At 45.0% G+C, this 22,118-nt stretch overlaps 1 protein-coding gene across 1 annotated transcript; it reads right to left on the reverse strand.

The window, feature by feature from the left end:
* Positions 1 to 1,948: 1,948 nt before the first annotated feature.
* Positions 1,949 to 19,886, reverse strand: rybpb (RING1 and YY1 binding protein b). The gene is made up of 5 exons (XM_085776440.1): positions 19,735 to 19,886; positions 18,918 to 19,043; positions 4,480 to 4,809; positions 4,298 to 4,396; positions 1,949 to 3,928 (listed from the first exon to the last, which is right to left on the reverse strand). The coding sequence occupies exons 1-5, from the start codon at positions 19,758 to 19,760 to the stop codon at positions 3,679 to 3,681; spliced, it is 831 nt and encodes a 276-aa protein (XP_085632566.1). The 5' UTR covers positions 19,761 to 19,886; the 3' UTR covers positions 1,949 to 3,678.
* Between the last annotated feature and the right edge of the window lie 2,232 nt (positions 19,887 to 22,118).

Consider the following 22,118-nt stretch of genomic DNA (forward strand, 5'->3'; position numbering starts at 1 on the left):
TGTTCTCAATGACAGAGGGTGGAACATTTGGAGAAGCTATTAATGTATAAAACAGAGAGAAATGGAATAAGCCACACTCCCATGGTGGAAAACCTCCATTCAGAAAAAAAAATCAGCACTTAGAACAAGAAAGGGGTGAACTATTCCCTTCTGCGGACTGACTTCCATATCTGTGCGGATTATCAGTGGCAACAGAGGAATGCAGTCATCGGTCAGAGCTTTTATATGGCGCATTAGTGGGCCGCTAAGCAGCCTCTGGAGGGAGGCATGATTGAAAGCTGTTGTCAATATGAGGGCTCCCTCATGTCATGTGTCGTTGCACTGCGGAGGATTCCTCTCCTACAAACACACGCTCCCTGGGACATCTCAATCAATATGTCTGCCATCTCAGATACACACCAACTTCCTGTTTGTAAAGCAGCTGAACTGTATGTATGCGTGCATGTGGATGTGGCGGAATCAATGAAGGACACAGCGCAGGCAAGAGAAATAGATAACTTTAACAATTTTATTTGTGAAAAACTACAAGCAAAATTCATAAATAGACATTTCTATTTGAAGCAGAGGAAAATGATCAGGTTAGCCTATAAGCGCAAAGTCGTGCACATGCCAGAAACATGTATTATTTTAACATTATAAGCTAGACAAGGAGCCGTGATCTGCTGAAAATGCTGCATACATTTTCACACCAGGAACATAATGTGACCATTTCACAAGGGGAAACAATGACACATCAGCTATAAGTTAAAAAAAGAAAAGAAAAGAAAGAAAAAAAAGAAAAATTAAAACTGGATTAAACAAAGAATGGATTATTGTACTGTCCCTACATTTTTTTTCCATTTTCTTTTTAAAACCGAGCAATAACTTTAAAAGCATTGTACAAGACATTGTTATAGGAAGAAATGAGTTTGTATAATACACTTAATTGGAAATTCACGGATAAGGTTATACAGTCAGTAAAACAAGCATTCTATATTTGGGTCTCTGACAAACAAAGCTAAAAAATGTAACCATCTTTACACAGTAAATTAAGGTTACTGGTCGCACACAAGAACAGAACTGCTTGCGCGGAAAGGAAACAGGAAACAAAAGACTTCAGCTCCGATGCCATTATTCATAGTGTTTGCTTTTGCATCTTTTTAAAATTCTATTTACAAGCAATAATTCATATATTCAGCAAAATGGCCATTTGTCAATAATTTAACAATGAATCCTTTCTGTCGGAGTACTCAGTCAAGTGAACGTGGTTGCAGATAAGGCAGGTGAAAAGATGGCTTGTTAGGCCCATTTCTAAACAGATTGCATTACAAAGCAGGGTTTTTATTCTCAGTAAAAATTGGACAAAACATTTCCCCTTTGACCCGACAGTCTCACTTTTTACTTCTATTCACATTGCTTTTCCTCACTTTGAACACTGATTCCATATTTGTATGCAATAAAGTACATAATTACATATTAACCATAGCTTAAAAGCGGAAGGAAAAAAAAGTTATGAACACATATCTCCTGGCCTTCAAACATTGCTTACGACACGTATTATCGTCCCTACGTGTGAACCTGCGGGTTTTCAAATCCTGCTCCTCAGATTCCTAGTAGGAGTTTTTCTGGGCTGCGTTAACCTCACCTAACCTGGCTTCAGTTGCTCTGGGAGGCTCAGCTGATGAGCTGGGGCCTCTGTTAGGGGCAGCTACCTGCACTGTGGTGGTCTCGCAGAATGAAGAGGGGATTTACTAAAGGTCAAAAATCTTCAACCCAGCAGACCCACAGCTCTCCTCATCTAGCCCACACCACACCCAGTCTGCTCCTCATCACCTGCACAATGAAGCAACATCCACCACTGAGAGTGAGAGCCGGGAGTTGTTTTTTTCTTCAACTCTGGCTCACGCTGCTGACAGCTCTCTGCCCCGATTTAGCCGTGCACAGAGACAAGTGGACAATAAGAACACCATTTACATGGATTATATTAGTCTTTATTTAAACTGTTATTCATCTCACACATTAGATAATTGCATTTCAAATTGTTATTCATCTGTCTATGTATCATGTCATTATGAAATTCCTTTGGTCCTTCAATAAATAAAACTAAGATATCATATACACATTTATTCTTTATACAATTTCATACAGTTAAAAGGAAATTATGTTGGTCTAGTATCAGCTAAGGTGAAAAGTGAATTAAAACCCTTAAATAAGCCTTGCTGTTCTAAAAATTGAAAGAGCAATTGTGTTCTATTAACTACTGCAATATTTTTTTTCGCCTTCAATGACAGGAGTCATAAATTAATTAAAAAAAAAACAAAAAAACAAGTCAATTGAATTGTCAATCTCTGTAAATCGTTCATGTCTTTGCACTTGTTTTCTGGGATATCAGGTTGAGAAAAGGAAGATCCAAAATCGTCTTCAGGACCACAACGAAAAGAAGAAGAAGGGGAAAGAAAAATGAAATCAATTCACAACAGCTTGACACAACAGGTCTTTTTTTACAGTCCGATTCTGGTTTTACCAAAAGTGGAACTGAATGTGACCATCCTTCAGTGGCAACAGAAAAGAAAAAGAAAAGAAAAACTCTCTGGCCCAAGAGATGAGAGGACAGCTCTACCTTCAGCCAGAAAACTCAGTATTTAAGTATGGAATGCAGAAAATATCAACAGCTTTTTAGTGTTTTACACAACAGCCTACACTGTACAGTTAAGGACATAAGATACTGTATAAGAGATCTGCTAGAGCATACTAAATCATAGACAATCTAGTTGAAAAAGTCACAGGTGTCTGAACTTCAGGTGATCTTCTTCTGATGCACATTGACCTGTACAGAACGAGCAGACGGACCTGATGGAGGTCCAGACAGTGTTCAGAGTGAGACAGTGTTGTTGAGAAAAGTGAATGAGAATTTGATTCATCAGCACTTTGTCACATTGAGTGAATGGGCAATCCCAGATCTGCAAAAACCGCTTCACAGTGTATCTAGCACCAGTGTGTGTGTGTCTGCGTGTGTGTGTGTGTGTTATATGTGTGTGTCTGTCTGTGACTCGAGTCTTGTCCTATCATTTTCAACCTGTAATAAAAAACACTGAAGGAACGATCGATCGGCAGAGCTACACAGCAAAGCTTCAACATAAAAAGGAGAATATCAAAGTATACAGGTGAAACAGGTAATAAATAAGGGTAATAATAGTTTAAAGTCATTAAAATGATGGTGGTTATTGTGCCCAGCGAAGAATTCTTCTTTACAAAAAAACAAAACAAACAAACAAAAATAAAATGTCGACTTGGCCTCACATCCACATACAAATATAAAACAATACATACAAGTGTCTGGATGCTACCGCAGGGGGCGGGGGAGGAGGAGGGGAGGGGGGTTGGGGACGGGGCGTTACTCTTTGTAGCCCAGCTCTCCTCGCCTGTGCCACGGGTGGGAAGTTCTCCCAAGCAGGGCGTTTTGTTTTTCCCCGACAGGCGCACCGCACTGTTCCTCTCAGCCGGCCAGATCCTCTCATCCAGCATCCGGGGGTTGGTCATGGAATGGAGGCAGGGCAGCGATGGGGAAACAAGGGTGAAATCTCTCCCCCTATGGGATCCATAGTGTCCAGAAACGTGGTTGGTGGAGGGGGGAGGGGAAAGAGGGGGCCGTGGAGCAGGGTGAAGACAGGGGAAGGAAAAAGGGGCGGCGGTGCCCCTTCAGAACGACTCGTCATGCCCCACAGAGAGATCCCCTTTAGGCGTGGAGGCGCGCGACGAGCCCTTGTCCATGCTCTCGGAGCCGGAGCTCTGGTGCTGCTGTTCGGAGCCTGCGCTGGACGTGATGGTGGACGAGGACGTGGAGGAGGAGCGGGTCTTCTCCTTAAAGTCTGTTATGATAACCGTCACGTTTCCTACGGTGATGGCCAACTGCTGGGCGGTGCTCCGGTCAATGTTCTTCAGTTTGGGTCTGAGAGACACAGACGGAGAGATAAATTTTAAAAAAAACACACACACACGACCTTAATAACCAGAAATATCAAGCACAATATGTGTGTCTCAGCAACAACAAGGGGGAGGCTGCCAGCACTGAGGGGGCGGTTACACTAAATTGCTCAATTCATCGGGTGACACATGAACAGTCAGAACAAGTGTATATAAAGTGAGAGTGGGTGTTTAGTGTAAGAGATCATTTGTGAATCATTTGAGGTTTTCTCACTTGCCGAGTGCAGCGTGAGCTTCTCTGAGCGGAGGAACTGTGTAGTCGTGGATGTGAAAGTGTGAATTGTGTGTTTTTTTTTTGCCACAGACATGCGGAGCAGCAGAGGCTGCTACACACCTGGAAATGTGAGAGTTCTTGTTGGTCTTGGTTGTTGATTTGCCAGACTGTATGCTGTGTTTGTCACTGGGTGGACTCTGGTGGTTGTCCGATTTGGGTCTGGAGGGAAACAGATACACAGAAGTGAGGACGCAGGAGACACCAAGAGACACAAGTCAAGCCGTCAACATTTACACACTGACCTGGTCTTTTTGCTGCTGGGCTTCTTCGTGACGGCCGGGATGATCTCCTTCTCTCTGTCGGGTTTGTCTTGGATCGGCTGCTCCGTCTCCTTCTCCTTCTCCTTCTCGCTCTTGTCCTTCTCGGGGGTGTCTCCCTCTGGCCTCACTCTCTCTGGACGCTCGACCTCTGGGCGTGCCTCGCCGATGGCGCGCTCTCGCTCTCCCTCTCCCTCCGGGCGCTCCTTGTCTGTGCGCTCGCTCCTCTCCCTCCGCTCCTTCTTGGGCGGGGGAGGCATCGGGTACTGCTGAGCCACCTGCTGAGCGACCAGCTGGGAGTTGATCCTGGGTTTCCTGTGGAGGGGATCCAAGGCACAAACATGGATTAGCCTCATAGTGGAGCCGTGAGCCGACGCTGGCCGCGCACCAGCACAGTTACACTGCGGCAGACAAAAGAGAGGTGGCTGAACCTAGAGGCCGGTGAGAGAAAAGGGGCTGCTGCTGCTGAGGCAGGTTTACACAGCCGCTTCCTGGTGAAGCAGCTCTGTTTTGAGGGCTAATCTCATTAGCTCGCTGCTGTAATAAAATGAATGCACAGGATCACAAGGTGGGACATTTGCAGCACGTCACTTAGGTCTTCTAATCTGATTACTGCGGGGTTGGCCCCATTTGTCACAGGCTGAGATTCAGTCGAACGCGGTGTAGCTCCTCCGACCGCTCGCCAGCGCAGAGCTGTTCTGTCCCCCTTTTTCATTCAATCTATAACACGTATACGCACATTAACACAAACCATTACCTCTTCAGTTTGATCTCTCTAATCCATCAAAGGCGATAAAGACACAGGAGCTGAATGTCATATAAGAAACCCACTGAAACCATCCTCTTCTGAGATCTATCACAGACAAACATGCATGCACCAAGAGCAGCATCTTGCTCCATCAGCTGTGCATAAGAACCCACAGTGTGGCTGCCTGAGCTAGCTAGCACACACACATGCACGCACACACCTGCAGCATAATGGACACCAGCTGGCAGCATCTGGGGGAAACAGGACCTCGGGGGGAGAGGGATGAATGACTGCAGCCTTCCAGAGACTCCGTCTCAAGCCGAGACCAAACTGTAGCCAGCAACATAGATAATCACAGGCCAGTGCTGGGCAAGCAAGGTGAGGAGCAAACCACACAGTACACACACACATAACAGATCTACACACACACACAAATGCGCACTTGAAAAGCTTAGCATACAAACAAACAGCTTGGCACGGCTCGATGGCAGCTCAGGAGGCCGTTCAACGGGAACACAACAAGTTATACTATCTAGCAGTGTATACGCAACCCGTCCAAGCCCAATTCTAGTCTTGGCAGGAGGAGTTATTTGTGATGTCCCAACGGTGGAGAAGTGGGCCCTTGATCCCAAGGACTGCTTTATGAGACCTGTGCTCAAGTAGGGAGTTCTGAAAGTGTCAGTCAAAGTGTTGCTGCTGAAAACGAAGCTTCCTCCGATGAAAATTAATGTTTTTGACTCTACTGTTGGAATAGGGGGGGGGGGTGGACCCAGACTTAGAGCAAATGCATGTGGCAAAAACAGATTAAACTTCACAGTGCGTCCGACTGACGATGCTGATTTTTGTGGCTTTCAGTGCAAAGTGGTTTTCAGACAGCTGCTTACATGGTTAACCTCAGTGTTTTCAGTTTGGTAACATCATACGGTCAGTCCTCTTACTCTTATTTCAGCACTCCCATCCTCCCGGGTCTTTCAAAATTGACTCTCCGCTCCTACAGTCCATGTATCTTTTAGTAGCCTTGCACTATTAAACCTTTTGTCAATCCTTCCTATTGCTTTCCAGCCCAATTCTTTCACGACATTTTTCCCCACTGCTCCATCAAGCTCATCTCGTATCCGCCTGCTGCAGCCCTTCACTGTCTGACAGCGGCTTTGAGGAGGGGTTGGTGGGCATGCAGCCGGTTCCCGAGGCAATCTATCTGGGCATAATAGAGCATCATGTCGTAATGCTTGCACTACACTCCAATCAATACACCAGCTGTGGCGAATGCTGATGAGCCCTCGGCTCTTGATCCAGTATCCATTTGCTGCCGCGGCTCTTCTTCAGAGCCTCGGGGTCTTTCTACCTCCAGCCCTCGAATGGGGCAACCTCTGAGCCCCAGAAGAAGCTGAGAGTTAAGAGGGTGATGTGGGAGTGAGATTTTCCTCTCATCCTAGCCTGGCTTCAAAACTGCCAACCTCGTCCTGTCCCATTAAATAAATCCCAATTCCATTTCAATCTAGAGTAATTACTGCCCCTGTTGAGTAAAGCTCCTCCTTTCAGTGCTTTGATTAATCTAACAAAGTAAAATAAATCATATTGCAATTATTTGGCAACCCTTTAATTTACAGGCCGCTAATTACGTGATAATGTCAAGAAATAGCCAAGAAATCATGTAATGTCCTTCATAAAGGCAAAAGATTACACATGCTTTTCATGCTTTGAATTTTTTGGGAAAGGTCAGATTTTTTCTCCACCAAGTCATTGCAATTGACCATTATTTCTGGGCTATTTCTATGCAATCAATCGTTATTTCTTGGCTATATTTCTCAACATTACTATGAATTGACAATTTTTCTAAGCTATTTCTAGACATTATGAGCAATTAATTATGATTTCTTGGCTATTTCCTAACATTATCAGTAATTAGCGGCCTGTAAATTAAAGGGTTACCAATTATTTTAACAGGTGACGTGATTGTAATTAGTCACAATTTCAGCAGGAATGGTAATTAATTTGTGTATTTAATTTTCACCTGGAAAAAAAAAAGAGTATGTGATTTTTGCTGGGATCTTTATAAGACAGAGAATATGAATTGTAGGCCAGCACATCTCACACCACAATGCTTCACTTACAATGATTTTTACCTTCTTTTTTTTAATCAAAACATAGCAGCTCCTATGATTTGGATATTACATTAACAACTTGCTACGCCTCGCAGCTCTACTGCTCTGCTTTTTACAATTGCATTAGCACGGTCTGGATCACAGACACACAGACAGGACCAGTAAACCTTTACGGATTTGGCCGATTCAGCGTTCCCATCAGGATGTCTTGATACGCCCGATGGCCAGTCTGGCTTTGGCTCTTCTTCTTCTGGGGGCCGAGGTTGCTAGTAAGCTTTCCAACCATTATATCTAGGTTTCCAACTGAGCTGCTACAAATTCCCTGATGCTTAAACCCAGTGGGGGGTCAACTTAGGGCTGGTGAGCCGCCAGGCTTCAAATACACTAGTAAAACCCTGGATTAATTATTCGGCCCCTGTTGGTGATTTAGTTGATGATTAATCAAGAAATGGTGATATTAAGTTTACAGTTCTGACAACTGCAATTTGTCAAAACAGCCTCATACCGTATGACATATTTTCTAAATGTACATTGAGCGTGTAATAGATGTCACAACCTCATGCCGAACTAGTCGAGACATTTGAAAACAAACGTCACATGATATTAATGTAAATTCCTCCGCTCTCCTGCACACCTCTAAGCCTTGGTTTTCCCTGTCATGTCCCTATTCTGATGACAGTCCAGTGTAGCGCACATACAGCCCCACAGTGTGTCTAATGGAGTAACACAGGATCCCTGATCCAATGTCAACAGCTGGAGAGAAACTGTCAACATGCCACTGAAACAGTGCGACAAAGAATACAAGTGTTGGGTTGAGCTACATGAGAAACCAGCGGTGATCAAAGCTGCGACGCTGACGTGCTCACCCACATTCACCCATCATGAAAAGATATTCGTCTGTCTAACCCGCAGCCGCGAGTGAGTAAACAGATTTTGAACACAGACGGAGTTCGACGAAACCAGAAATCATTTAGTTTGGCAGTGGGAGCTCAGAGCCGAGACGGTGATGAATAAGTGATTGATTGACAACATCCGCGCCTCCTCCGCCTGTTGTGGAGCCGAGGCCCCGGTCAGAGCCGGAGGTTTGTGTCGGCGGCAGCAACAGAAGCAGAAGCAGAAGCATCCGTGGTAGTTAAGCAGTGATTCAGTGCCAGCTGTAACTCAGCCATGAGATGCTGCTGGCGTGATACAGCCACTGCTCTCCTTGCCCCATTATTTATTTACTGACCAGACATCATGGCTTTGCATGGCGCTGCTCTGCGGCTCATTAACATGGCTGGAGATTCTGCATGACACCACATATGTGTGTGTTTGTGTGCCACTTGAGTTCATTACATAGTGGTGGTCCTAAACAGCTGGAAAAGTCTCAATACGTTCCACATTCAAAATGAATTGTTGTTTATATTTAAATAATCTCTGCATGTCACTGGTCATAGAGTGTGCTAATTACTACAAAATTGTTTTAAAAAGCACCATGCAATTATTACACAAACATCCAAATTAAACAGTGAGGATCTGCTGTCTAACACAAGAGGTATTGGAAATGATACCGGGCCCCGGACCAGGAGTGAACCCTAGGGTCCAATTGGAGAGATCGCTCCAACCTCCCACTGCTGCCAATATATTCCTGGGGAATCAGTGCGACAGTGTGTGTGTGTGCCTGCCTATGTGTATAGTGTATAAATCCTGCTGTCAAATCATTTCCCACTGTGAGGGCTTACAGCATATTACCTCCCCTGCGCACAACAATAAGTCGTGATTGACAGCTCCTCCTCCGCTTGCCCCTAAATTCCACCTTCTAGGGGAGGGAGGAGTGGGGAGACTCCCTCCGCGGGATGCCCTGAAATAACTATCATCATGCTTAAAAGCTCCTAATTCAGTCAAGACTGACACCCATAGTTAGACTGCTCCTCTCAGCCTGAACCATCCCAGAAGCAGACACACCTCTGCTCAGCTGGGGGGGGGGGGGGGTCTTGCTTGGCCGATTCTGCCGGCCCTCATGTGCAAAAAGCTGAAGCTGCCGGTTTTTTTGGAGAGAGAGGGAACTCTTTCTGCAGAAACCGAAAAAAAATAACAATGAGGCTGTGCACTTCGCGGAGAGACAGAGTAATGAAGAGAGTGAGCGAGCGATGGAGAGTGTGATAGAGAGAGAGAGGCGCAGGAAAGCCCTCATTAACACAGCTCTTTTATTTGAAGTGCTGTGTGGAGGACAAGCAATTATTTCCTGCCAGGCTGAGTGAATGCAGTGGCAGACAGCTGAGTGGGGAGGAGAGGGAGAGTGAGACGGCCGACAGACAACAGTCTTCCTCGACCGCAGACAGCCCACTGAAGGGGCCCTCTCATTCAGACCGTGTCTACACCAGTACGAACGTGGGTTCTCTGTCCTCTGTGATGTGAAAAAAGTTGTTGAGAAACATGAATCCTCTGTTCGCATACATTCATCAGTGACCTGGTTTCGCCCCCACACACTTCCACACACACACACACACACACAGGACTGAGAGACTATCACATCCTCTGCCTTGAACACATCTCTCAGATCCAACAAATGCCACAGGGCTTTAGTTTAATCACAGCACCTCCCTGTAACATGCCGGAAAACCATGTCACCAAGGATCTACACTGTGTCCACACTTGTTGTACACCTTAATTATTATGCAGAACAACGTGATACCTCGCCCCTCCCCCCCCAACACCAGTACGAGCCCAGAGCTGCCTGCCCTGGCCTGTGCTGCTTCCAATTTGTTGACCAGTCAGCAGGATTTCATACGTCGTGTATGCTGCTCCATTGTTGTATTGTTGAACGCTGGGCAGTCTTTCAGGAATGACTTGAAGTGTGCCTGGGAATAGCAGCGCGTGGCCCCTGCCTGATCCAACTCATGGGACTGACAACTGCCAAAAATCTTCCCTTAACGACACAACAGTGCAAGAAATTGTTCTCTGTATATCTTTTTGCAGGGAATTTAATACCAAAAGCTGCATTTCAGGAGTGTAACGTCATGTTTATGAGTGACGAGCTGAGCTGAAAAATCATCAAACAAAAAGTCATTGTTCAAACAGAAAATCTACTCATTCATTGTTTGTTCAGAAAGTTTTAAAGACCTGCATCAGTACACATGAACAACAGTATAGACAAATACAAATACCACATAGTATAGTGGTATCCCTATTACTTTGTCCAAAACAGTGAAAACCAATGCTTTTTGTATCATTCAATTCTGTTCAACAGCGCAACAAACAATGAAGATCCAGATGAAGATGGGTTTCAGTGAAACTGCATAGGTTTTTTGTCATTTTGGCCACCCCAGCGTTTTGCCTTCTGCGGCTGAATCGCGTCCGTTAAATCATCATCGATCATCGTATCTGCACCGACACGACTCCCAGTCAACATTCAATCCACTCATGTTTTGAGTTTGAATACAGTGGGGGAACTTTCCATCTTCTTCTCCGTTTTTGGTGTTAATGTGTGGCAGCATTACTGCGCCACACATGCTCCACACAGGCCTACGGCGTTTTCAGTGGATCTGTGTGTACACAGATATTTCTTGAAACTATGCTGTATGGAGCTTTTTTTCAAAACGAGCAAGAAAGCTCCGTTTTCGTGTGGACAAGGCCTAAAATGACCATACAGTTGAATAAACACCTCTCTTGAAAAGTTTGAACAGAAACTGAACATCATAACCTTCATGGAGGAGGATTCATCACAGGACTGTTGTATCAGACTGCGTTAGTTTTAGTTCGGTGACAGCTGAGTGTTACAGTCCCAGTGAAGAAACTTTTTGATCAGTCTGAGCCCGAGGTAACTGAGGAACTGTTGTCACCTTTAGCAATCCATGGGTAAATAAATGAGTGTGAGTGGGTGTGTGTGTTTTTGAAGGTTGAATGAGGATAGCACCTGAAGAGCAGCCTGGGGCGATAAGTGCTTCTCAATTCATTCCCACTGCCCACCAGAGGCATTTAGTATTCATCCTTTCATCCGTCCCTTCCAGTCAGGATTTTGAGGGCTTACTGATACTGTCACTTTCCCCCCTCTAACCCCTTCACCTTCTCCTTGTGGGGGTCTGTGGCTCCCCCACAAAGTTTCCATCAAATTTCTCTGTCAGTTTGCACAGCAGGCTCCAGAAAGCATCCCCACAACTTATCCTGGAATGACAGGTATGACATTTAGTTCTTGCAGTACTGTGTACTGACAAGGGATTTTCATTTCATTCAGCATTTTTATGATGATCAGCATAGCGCTGCTGTTAAAAATTGATTGATTTTGGTTGTGAATCTGCCATCACTCCTGGTCTGCAGTCACCATTCTGATTTCTAACAACTGTCATGCCCTCATCACCATCTGATTGGTCGCAAGCAGTGGCGACTGGTCAATAGAGGCAGGTGGGGCAGTGCCCCACCAGTCGTCACGAGAGGAAAAAAGTGCAAATTAATCTTCAATGGTTATTATCTTCTATAATTTACTATCTACGAATATAGCTTTTTTCTATATTATATATTATTTGTATTACGATTCTTTATTTGTCCCTGTCTCGCTGCATCAGACCACAGTTCTCCTGATTCGCGCCGGTGGGGCAGAGCTGGGGCTGCCCCTCTCTCTCAATGCAAAGTACTGTACACGAGAAAACATGACTGTGCATGCTCAGAGTGATGCATTAATGTGGATGACAGGACACCACAGCGTCATCTCACATGGCGGAGCTGACTGGCTCTCCGTCAGTCGGCAAGAAGGGGGAAAAACAAAACTCTCCCAGAGGAAACTGTCTGAACTAACCCTGATCTAGCAAACACTAACTAATTTGGAAAAACAATCAACGTCACCACAGGTGTAACCGAGGTTTTCACAGTGTCAACCAGCTCGGTCTTCTCAGAGTTTGTTCAGTACTGCCGCACTGAGCCCCAAAACCGGTAAGACGTCTCTGTCTCTGTTAGGGCTGTCAGTTTTTAGAAAAATGAGGTTCGAACGAATATTGAATGACCCATAATTCGTTCGGATATATTCGAATATTATTCCTTATTTAGGCTTGTGTGATTGCTACAATGCATTGATCCCTGATGAACACAGTAACAAGAGAAAGCACTGCAGTTTTTCTGGCGTGCAGCCTTTTTGTTAAATGGTGGTGCTGGTGCCCCAACATTTTTTTTTACATGTAAAAACACCACTGGGTCAGAAGTGAGTGCCCATCAACACTCAAGTTTAGTGTGTTCACAGACAGGCACAGACCGGAGCAGCTCCAGAGAGCGAGTAGAGCTGTTCGTTGCAATAAACATTACAACCCTCTGTGCTGACGTTGCAAAAACACTGGTCTTATGAACAAGTTCAATTGTTGATCCAAGACACACCGAGGGGGAGAGAGAGTAGGATTAGCAAGATTTACAAGAAAGTTGCCAAAAGGAGAGAGCTATGGGTGCTTGAGCAGAACTAATGTAGGTTTAAACATACAGTGAGAAATTAGCTGCTGTGATAAAAACAACAGCAACATTAAGTTGGTTAAGATAAAGCAGCAGAAATGATGCCTGTAGCAGAAACTCTGCAACTGGAAAAGAGACAGTCTGCTTACTGCAGCACCTCAGCATGAGAAAGGTACAATTATTTCAGTTTGTTGAAGAGGTCAGCTAAGAAGTTTCACAAAAACAAAAAAGGGAGAAGAGGGGTTAAACAATATTTAATGGTGATGATAAAGATTCTTTTTTTTAAAAAAAATCATTTGGCAGGTTCTTAGCTACATCCAGCAAAAACGGATAAAGTCTAATACAACAGTCCTTTATTAGACCACCAGATCTTGCTTTGCAATTTTTTCCCCAAATTAGTAAGTTATCACTTTTCTTGCTCGCCAATAAATCGGAATTGTAACTGAAAAAACATGTTGGATAACTACTGATAATTTCCGACAAGGCAAACAAGAAACAGAGAAACCTTCAAAAGTATCTAAAACTTCTAAGTAACATACTTCAAGCAGCATGCTGGCTGTCAGGATTGTGATTGTCTGCTTCTTTTCCTAAGCAACAGGAGTTTGGCCATCTGACTTTCTGTAGCCTACATCTGAGTGAGACAGACATGGGCGAGAAGAAAAGGAGGTAGACGGTGGAGGAATATGAAGAGGAAGTGTCTAAATTTGTGTGTGCTCATGTGTAAAAGACAGTTTATCTTCACACTGACAAGTTTTTCCTTTCCTTGACTGACCGTCCAGGCTCCGAACTGCCTGGCATCAGGAAGACGGACAGACAGAGAGTCACTGCAAAGGCGCTAAGCACGTACGAGCTACTTCCATCAGCAGCACTGTGTCATGTTTCTCAGTATCACTCGTTTGTTTTCCTCCCCTCTCCATCATTGTCTCCGTCTTCTCCTCTGCTCTCTCTCCACTTTCTCCCTGCGCATTAGCCACCCCCCCCATCCCCCATCCCCCCGCAGCCCTCCCTAAATCCTGCTGGCTTTAAGTAGGTCTCTTCTTCACCTCTCTTCAACCTCTCTCCTGCCGCTTGCCTTTGGTGTACGTGAGTTATCTGTCAAGTAGACCCCTTCACCGCGTCTCGCTGCCGTCCACTCATTCTTTGCCCATTTGCCGGAGTATAAACACAGCCCGGTTTGAATTTACTCAACAAATCATCAAGCAGCAGCTTCACAGCAGGCACTCGTGCGCTACACGAGGAGAACAACAAGCAAGACAACAAATCAACAAGTTGGGGGAAACTTGACACCAAGAGGACAAACACAAAGCGTGTGAAGGATTACAACAGCCAAGATTCAAATCTACCTAAAATGATTTGAGTTTTCCTAAACTCAGGCTTCAGACTAATGCTCAACATGGCTTAACAAGCTTTGAAAGTGAATTTAAGATCAATAAAGATTAAAACACTTGAAAGCGTGACAAAAAATAATCCAGTTTGGTTTTTCTCTCTCATTCTCACACATGGAGCAAACGACATGTCAGAGGCTACTGTTCTTTTCCCATGCACGGATGGCGGAGCTGGTAGAAACAGAAGAGGCTGTCCAGTCCACCCCTCCCTGGGTAATGATGTGCCTTCGCTCTGGTGTGCCCCTGGAGACTCTCGGCTGAGTGAGCACATCCCCCTTGCAGCCATCCACACCCCCCCCCCCCCCCTCTTCCTTCCTTCAACACACACACATAAATGTCCAGACGCTACGCTCCTCTCTGTCTCTTCACCGCTCTGTTTCTCTCCTTGTCCTCTTTTGCCCTCGTCGTCTTCTTTTTTACTCCTCAGCTCGCGCCGACTCCATACTTAACAACTCCCTCGCTTCCGTCCTCCTTGTCCTCATATTCTTTTGTCTCGAGTTTCTCCGAGACACCTCGCTCGCTCACTGTCACACTCATTTGCCTGCCTCGTCTTTTTTCCCTGAATGGGAGGAGCCGCGATTCAGCGGCTCTCTCTCAACATTTCTCTATTTTGTCAGATTGCCAAATTGGCCATTGTATTTAATCACTCACACTCTGCCAAATCCCATGAAGTAATTAAGAACTTTTAAATCCGGCAATTAACGTAAAGATTAGGGCTACCCGCTCGTGCTTAGGGTTTTAGTGCAGATGCTGATAATGCTGGATAAGCAAAAGCAGCTTCCTCTGAGCGGGGGCTGCTGTGGGGGGGGGGGGGGGGCCCAGGGTGGGCGAGGAAGTGCAGATATAAATTGAGCGCCTGCATGTCCCTCTTATGTAATTCCATTATCCAAGACAATTTGCCTTAATGTGACAGTGGGAGAATCCACGGATTATAATGACTCTATTCCATCATTGTAAAAGACAGAAAGGCACACACACACCGAGACACACGCAAACACACACAGCAATCATTTTCCAATAATTGTGCAGCCTCAACACTTACAGAGGGAAAGAAGAGAGAGAGAGATGCACTTTTACTTTCTTGGCCCAACTACTAACCCATAGCTTAGGGCTGGGTATCATTTAGATATTATCCTTCCTGTTCATCCATCCAGCCTCTAACATTCATAATCTGTGGATTTATGGATTTCCCATATGGTCTTGCTATAAAGCCACAAAACTAAACGCATAACACATTTGCTTAAGCACATTTGCATCTGTAAATATCTCCAGAGCCGTGGACAAATTACAGTAACCGCCGATGGCTGACTGGTTTGGTTTGCCACAGTCATCATCAGAAAGACGCAACAACGTCGCACAGGCTACAGGTGACTGAAAAGAAAAGTGACTTGTGGTGAGGCTGCGCTGCACTGAGAGAAAAATCACAGCACAGCAGTCTCACGTTTTAACCAACTGCAGCAAAAGCCAGCCATAATGAACCTTCAGAGATAGCCACGCAGATATAAAGAAAAAGTATATGTGGAAAAATATGTCATGTGCTTTTATTTGAATCACCTCAGATCAGGTTTTCAAGAGTTACGCCTTTGCTGCATATTTCACACTGACAGTCAGGATTTTTTGGACAGGTTAGGTTTGTTTTACATAGACATCTGGACTCCACCCATTCACTAAACCTGACACAAGTTCATTAAATCAAGTCGGAGCACTGCAGTTTGCTAACAAGTCAGAAACACCCGTTTGTTCTCTTTTATACAAAGCACATATGGAAGCTACTTGAAAATGGTTGACAAGAGAGCAACAGCGTGAAGATAACAGCGCAGCAGTCAAAAGACTGAGGTACCTCAAGACTTCCTGTGATCCCAACCATCAATCAACTTTAGAGGCTCCTAATGGTTTTCTCCCTGGGCCCGGGGGCTGCCAGAGGTGCATACCAAACACCACCACAAAGCAAACTGATGTACAGCAACGCGGTGTCACGTTCGCACAACGATCGGGTTCAGATGCCAGAAACATTTAAATATGATCGCATGCACCGCACAGGGCATGCTAATGCAAGCCGTCCTCCTATTACCAAAAGAGGCAGGGACCGAATTGTAGCACGGGCTGCTCGGACTTGTAGATTAGCAGAGAGGTCAGGTGCAAAAAAAAAAACAGGGTGCTTTCTTGTTTAAGAGTCAGAGTGGCAGAGGCTAGATTTAGCCTACTTGGGTATCATGTTACATCACTGAGCTGGACTGGGTCAACAGGTTCATTAGGGCTGTGCTCGGACGGGGGAGAAGGGGGCCTCTCCCTGCATGCTGATGCCACAGCTCTCGTTAACACACATTCTTGCCTCCATTAGCACAAATCGGAGCTGCCTGACCCGCAGTTACCTAGCTTACGCTGGCAGGGGACAAAGTGTGATTCAAGTCTTGCTGAGTGCAAGCCGGCACTGTCTGTCAATCACTGCGGATCATGTTAATTGTGTATTCTCCGTCAACACCTGTGGAAACAGCTGGTGTCTCGATGACCCGGTACAGAGCTGTGAGAGATATGAATGTATCTAGCTTAGGGGGATGGAAATATTAATGTGATCTTCAGATTTCACTTCGGACAGGAATGACTCCACTAATGGACTGACTGCAACCTGTTGTGCCAGTGTGTGCAATTACCCGCACCTAAAACTTAAGTTGCATTCATTTTCTCCTTTGCTACAGTCAGCTACAGTCACTACTGGCTGACCTTTGTCCCAGGACACAGGAAGAAAACAGGCATTTGGAAACTGTGGGAGGAGTATTTGAGAAAAGAGCACGCTTAGACCATGCAGAACAAGCAATTTCAACCGTGTCTTAAATGTAATCAAATCACTCTGAGTGCAAAAATCAATACCTAACCTGATCTTTCCTGTAGAAAAAAAAACATAACCATGCCTTCAGCATAAGACAAAACAAGTGTTTTGACTCCAACCAGCTGTGAGGAGGAACCCTAATTAGCGAACACACGTGTCCTCATGCATAAAAGCACATTCAGAGCGAAGCCTCAGATAAAAGCAGCAAGACAAACATCCACACGTAGCCTTAAGTATGAATCATTTAGCTAAGAGCGCGTTGCTTTGTCCCATGCTTTGCTGCAACACATCACACGCTGAAGAAAAGACAGCTAATTAGTACTCATTAGAATAAGAGGCAGCCCCGCAACTATACAATTGCATTAATCAAAGGTTAACTATTCAGATCAAACAGCAATGTGTGTGACACACACACACACGCTCCAGTGATGTCATGTGCTCCCATTTACCAAATAGAGGCAACTGGGCTGTTGCCAAAGAACAGTGGCAGGATGGCTATACGACATGCTTGTCTCCGCTTCCTGCTTTCGTGCGGCGTGCTCAGCCTGCATCATCAGCTGTGGTCTTAAGCGAACGACACGCTGCTGGGAAAAGCTAAAAGAGGGGGAGGGGGGAGCCAGACAATTAAAATTGAGCCCAATCTTTAGGATTCTCAGTAAAATAACGCGTAAAATGTGTTCTCCCTCGTCTGAGGGTGCACCAGAGGTGTCAGTCGAGCCACTCATTGTAAAACCACAGCTGGAAAGGTTAGAGTGCAGGGGACTTGTCAACAAACCCGCAAATGACTCATCTATCTCTCCACCTCATCGTGCAACTGATGACATGAGCAAACAAACTCACACAGTGTCACACGCAACTCATCATCAAAAACATTCCCCAAAACAGAAGGAGGCGTCTCAACAGACCAAACCGAAAGGGAATCCTGTCATGATATTCATGTTAACACTGTGATTTCATCTCAGTTTCCCATAAGGCGCCGTCGTCAACTGACATCTCATTTACCCTGAGCTGAGCTGAGGGGAAATAACGGGGACATACAAGCCTGTTACTATAAATGCTGATATGATTAATCTTACCATCAAACAAGAGTGAATTCACATGTAAACAGATCTGAAGAACAAAGCAGGTTTGTGGTAGACTGAGTTTTGAAAACGATTACTCACAGCCAAGTGTGTGGATTGACATTTAAAAAATACCAAGACTGGATTTTTTTTTTTTTTGCAACATTGTGAGAAACTGGCAAACCTCCTCTAAACACTGTGCCACACCAGACTGGGTATGAAATGACTGCAACTGCATGGCACAAGTCTGACTTGACAAAGACATATCAAAAGCCAATTTCTGTTGTTGTGTTTAATTCTGCTTACATTCACTTGTCTTAACCCCGAGAAATGCGACCATGCTCTTACTGTATGTCATCTCCACACACAATACATTTCAGAACAATACAAGAACCTCCGCAATCCTACAGGTAGGTGACATGTGCATACATGCAATCACCTGGTTTCACTCCATGAGACAGCAGCCACCCTTTCACCGTTGCTCTGCTGATGCACTGTAGCTGTACAGCCATCATGAAGTATGGTCCCTTCTTCCCCACCCCATCCCCACCCCCCCACCTCCCTCTGGCTGGTGAAGCAGCCAGCCTACCTAGACCAATGCATTAAAAAAAGCAAAGCAATGTTAGTCGCATAAGATGAAAAAAAAAAAAAAGACTACGGATAATCCAGACAACGACCGGGAAGATGTGTGCAAGATTGTCCATCAACAAGTCTCCCCATTCGCTCACAGACAAATAGGCTGTCGATCAAAGTTGTCATTCCCATAAATTGCGATGCAATGCTGCTGCTGCAGCCAGCCAGCCGAGCTGAGGAAAAACGAGACGCTCAGACGAGAGAGAGGGAGAGAGAGAGACAGAGAGGGAGAAGAGAGAGAGAACGCTACGTTACCTTGTGGATGTGCCCTTCCTCACATCGCAGATGCTGCATTTGAAAGCCTCGGCGGTGTTCCTGAAGGTGCACACACTACAGTCCCAGTATCCGTCGTCAGCGGTCTGTTTGGCTTGTCTTTTTGGCCTGTTGTTCATCAAACGAGACAAATGTTAAGTTAGTTACGATTAAGCAATGCCACCACCAACATATTTCGTGAATTAACAAGACCGGAGGAAGGGAGGGAGATGATTGTGGCAAACATAACCTGTTGTGTATTATACAAGCGACGTAACGCGACACAAAGCATGGTGGTGGTGGTGCTGTCATTAATTTTGTTAGTTCGAGTCCCGGCAAGTGGAGCTCCTTGGTTAAATAAATAAATCCCCCTCCTCCTCAGTCAGTGGCGAAGCGGACGACTATCCACACCGTCCGATTGTATCGCCAGCTAGGCTAGCAGGCAGGCAGGCAGGCAGGCAGGGAAGCATTGCTAAAAATTTTCGGCATCGAAGCTTAGCATGTCGGCTAAAGAAACCAATATCAAACAATGTCAATTTCGACATTGGCCCTGCTAAAGGCTTCGTCGAGACGGAAGAGCGTTTCAGGGAATGCCAGGCGTCTCCTCTGAAAAATTTCCCTTTGTCTGGTTTAAGTGACTGGGTTTGTAGGGAGCGAGAAGCCGCCATAGTGACTGCACTATTCTAGCTAGCTGTGGCATACCAACTGAAAAAAAGGGGAGAAACGAGCTCAGTGAGAAGAGAGGAGAAACGCGTCCGAATATCGAGCCCGAAAAACGGCCAGAACAAGTGTAAAAATCGACAGCGGGCGGTCGCATTACCTGGTAGGGCTCTTTTTGTCGCCCATGGTGAAGAGTAGTCCCTCGGAAATAAGAAGAAAAAGGGGGCCTCCTTTTTTTAATTGTCAGTTGAGTGGTAGTAGGATCCAGATAGAGCCGCTGCTGCTGAAGCTGTTGGCAGACAGGCTCCACTCAGTGCTGGCTCGAGGCACGGCACAGCGACTGACTGCACTACACCACGTGACCGGCGCCGCGGCCAATCAGAGGCCGAGTTGGTTTAAAAGTCTGGATGGATATTTAGTGGCTATTTTAATAAGGACTAGAGATATATATATATATTTTGATAGACCTCACCTCAACCTATTCACATACATAAAGTTAATTAGGCAATAATATTGATTATGTTTGTGTAAAAATAGATAAAAATAAACAGAGAAGTGGTGAAGCTCTTTCGACATGTGGAGTTCTATTTACAAAATAAACCTTTTAATTTCTGGTTTATAAAAGTACAGGGGTAATATTGCAGCTCATGTGTGGCAATGAAAAATCACATCTTAAATAATTGTTGTGTTACAGAGATATGACAATGGAACAAAATGCTCTTGAGTTACATTTTTTGTGCACCATCATCCCAGCATGCAAAGGATGACAGCGAGAGAAACCCTGTCTGGTGAATGCTTCACATGTATTGATTTATTTTTGGACAATGAGGATGCCATCAAACCCAGGAGGCAACTCCGTGAGCATGCACTCTCCACATATAACCAGGGATATGCAGACCATCACTGACAGCTTAACTCCATAAAAGACAGGTTTTTTATGTACAGCATGTACACAGACAGCTTTTAATTTGTCTCATTTGAAGTTGAAAGTAATTTTCTTGCATGGAGGATTAGGCTTATCTGCACAGATTATCAGTCGTCTTTCATTACCCGTTAAACCACAAACAGTTTATCTTGAGGGCACTCTGGAACATCAGGTTGAACAGACAGTGTCTTGGTGCATGCGGCACATCGTCCTTTGTTTACTGAAATAAACACATCCACAGTGACCGGAGTGATTCAAGACTCTTATAAGACAGTACAAAAAATCCACTTTCATTCACCCAGCCATTTGCAAGAGAAACTTTCAATCGCCCCCTTTGCCCTCCTGGATCTGACGGCTGTGTCATGGAATGTGTGCAAAAACCTGCACCTCTTGTGCGCCTCTGCTCTGCCCAGGACAAGGCTCTCTGTGGGGGAGACCAAGCGTGAATCATGTAGGCTCATTAGCTGCTCTCCACGGCTCCAGGTCCTATTGTGAATCCCTCGCTTTTTCTGTTCAGAGTGAATATCCGTGCCTCCACATAAGTCTGCCCTCCGCCCAGTGATTACCTCTGCTTAGCTCATAGCATGCTGCTCTAATTGAGCTTCATCACGGTGGCCTACTGATAACTACAATTCAGTCAAAACAACATTAAGCCCTGCCTCGCTGGTTTTGTAATGAGTTCTTGGGAAAGCTGTGCTCTTTTGTTTTAACTTGCAAAGTTATAGCATGGAAGTTAATTTATATTCATAGGTGGGATGACTCCTTGCTGCTACATATGTTTTGAGACAGACCACAATATCAGCACAGACTGGTTAATTTATTGATACAACAGGGATGAGGAACATATTAAAGAAGGCATTTACTGAGAACAGCTGGCCCAAAGGCAGGAGAGGCGCACTTGTGGAGCAGATTCTTCCCTCCCTCATCAACTGCACCCTTGAGCAAGACGCTTACATTACTCGCAGACGATTTCACAAGACAAACAGTTAGCCCTCATTCATTATTTATGAGAGGTGAGTAGCGGAGTTTGAACAGCATGACATTAAGGTGGAGAAACAAATCAAGGGTGAGATACGCTGGAAGAATTTTTGTGATGCAAAGGGTGGTGACAGTTGTGCCAATCATGCATGCGCAAAAAAAGTGTATATAGAGAAGAAAATAATTCCAGCAGACTCAAAGAAAGTGAGAGTTGCTGTCAGATTGTTGTTTACCTACAACATAAAACTGTTCAGACTCCTTCTGAGCGCACTCGACGTCTCAAACAGCGTTTTGTCTGAGGCACGTAGCAGCCTTAAATTCCAGTAACTCCAGAGGGCTGCTCAATGTTTGACAGTAGAATATTGAGGTTGTAGCATACTGCTCTAAGGCATAATGTGTAAAAACCTGAGTTATGTCAAATGTTTGGACAGGTCACATATTTAATCTCAGCAGGTATTGATATGCTGATCAAACATCATCACCACAGTGTGATATACTCAGCCCGCAGTGTCCCAGGAATTAAGTTCATATTGGATGATTCCACACCTCCCAGTTTTCATCTAACGCTATTGTTAAGTGCCACTGGCAACTCAAAATGGTATGACATGTTTGACGGTGTCATAAATCAAAAGTGTTTATAG

This window comes from Trachurus japonicus, chromosome 5 (assembly GCF_045865225.1).
Source record: "Trachurus japonicus isolate A0001 chromosome 5, Traja_1.0".
NCBI classification, from domain to species: domain Eukaryota; kingdom Metazoa; phylum Chordata; class Actinopteri; order Carangiformes; family Carangidae; genus Trachurus; species Trachurus japonicus.

What these genes read in the sequence shown, in the direction of transcription:
- rybpb (XM_085776440.1), bottom strand. Translation starts at nt 19,760, where the DNA reads ATGGGCGACAAAAAGAGCCCTACCAG. An exon ending in GACAAAAAGAGCCCTACCAG is followed by an intron (nt 19,044 to 19,734) that starts GTAATGCGACCG and finishes GATGAACAACAG; the next exon opens with GCCAAAAAGACAAGCCAAAC. An exon ending in AGGAAGGGCACATCCACAAG is followed by an intron (nt 4,810 to 18,917) that starts GTAACGTAGCGT and finishes TCCCCTCCACAG; the next exon opens with GAAACCCAGGATCAACTCCC.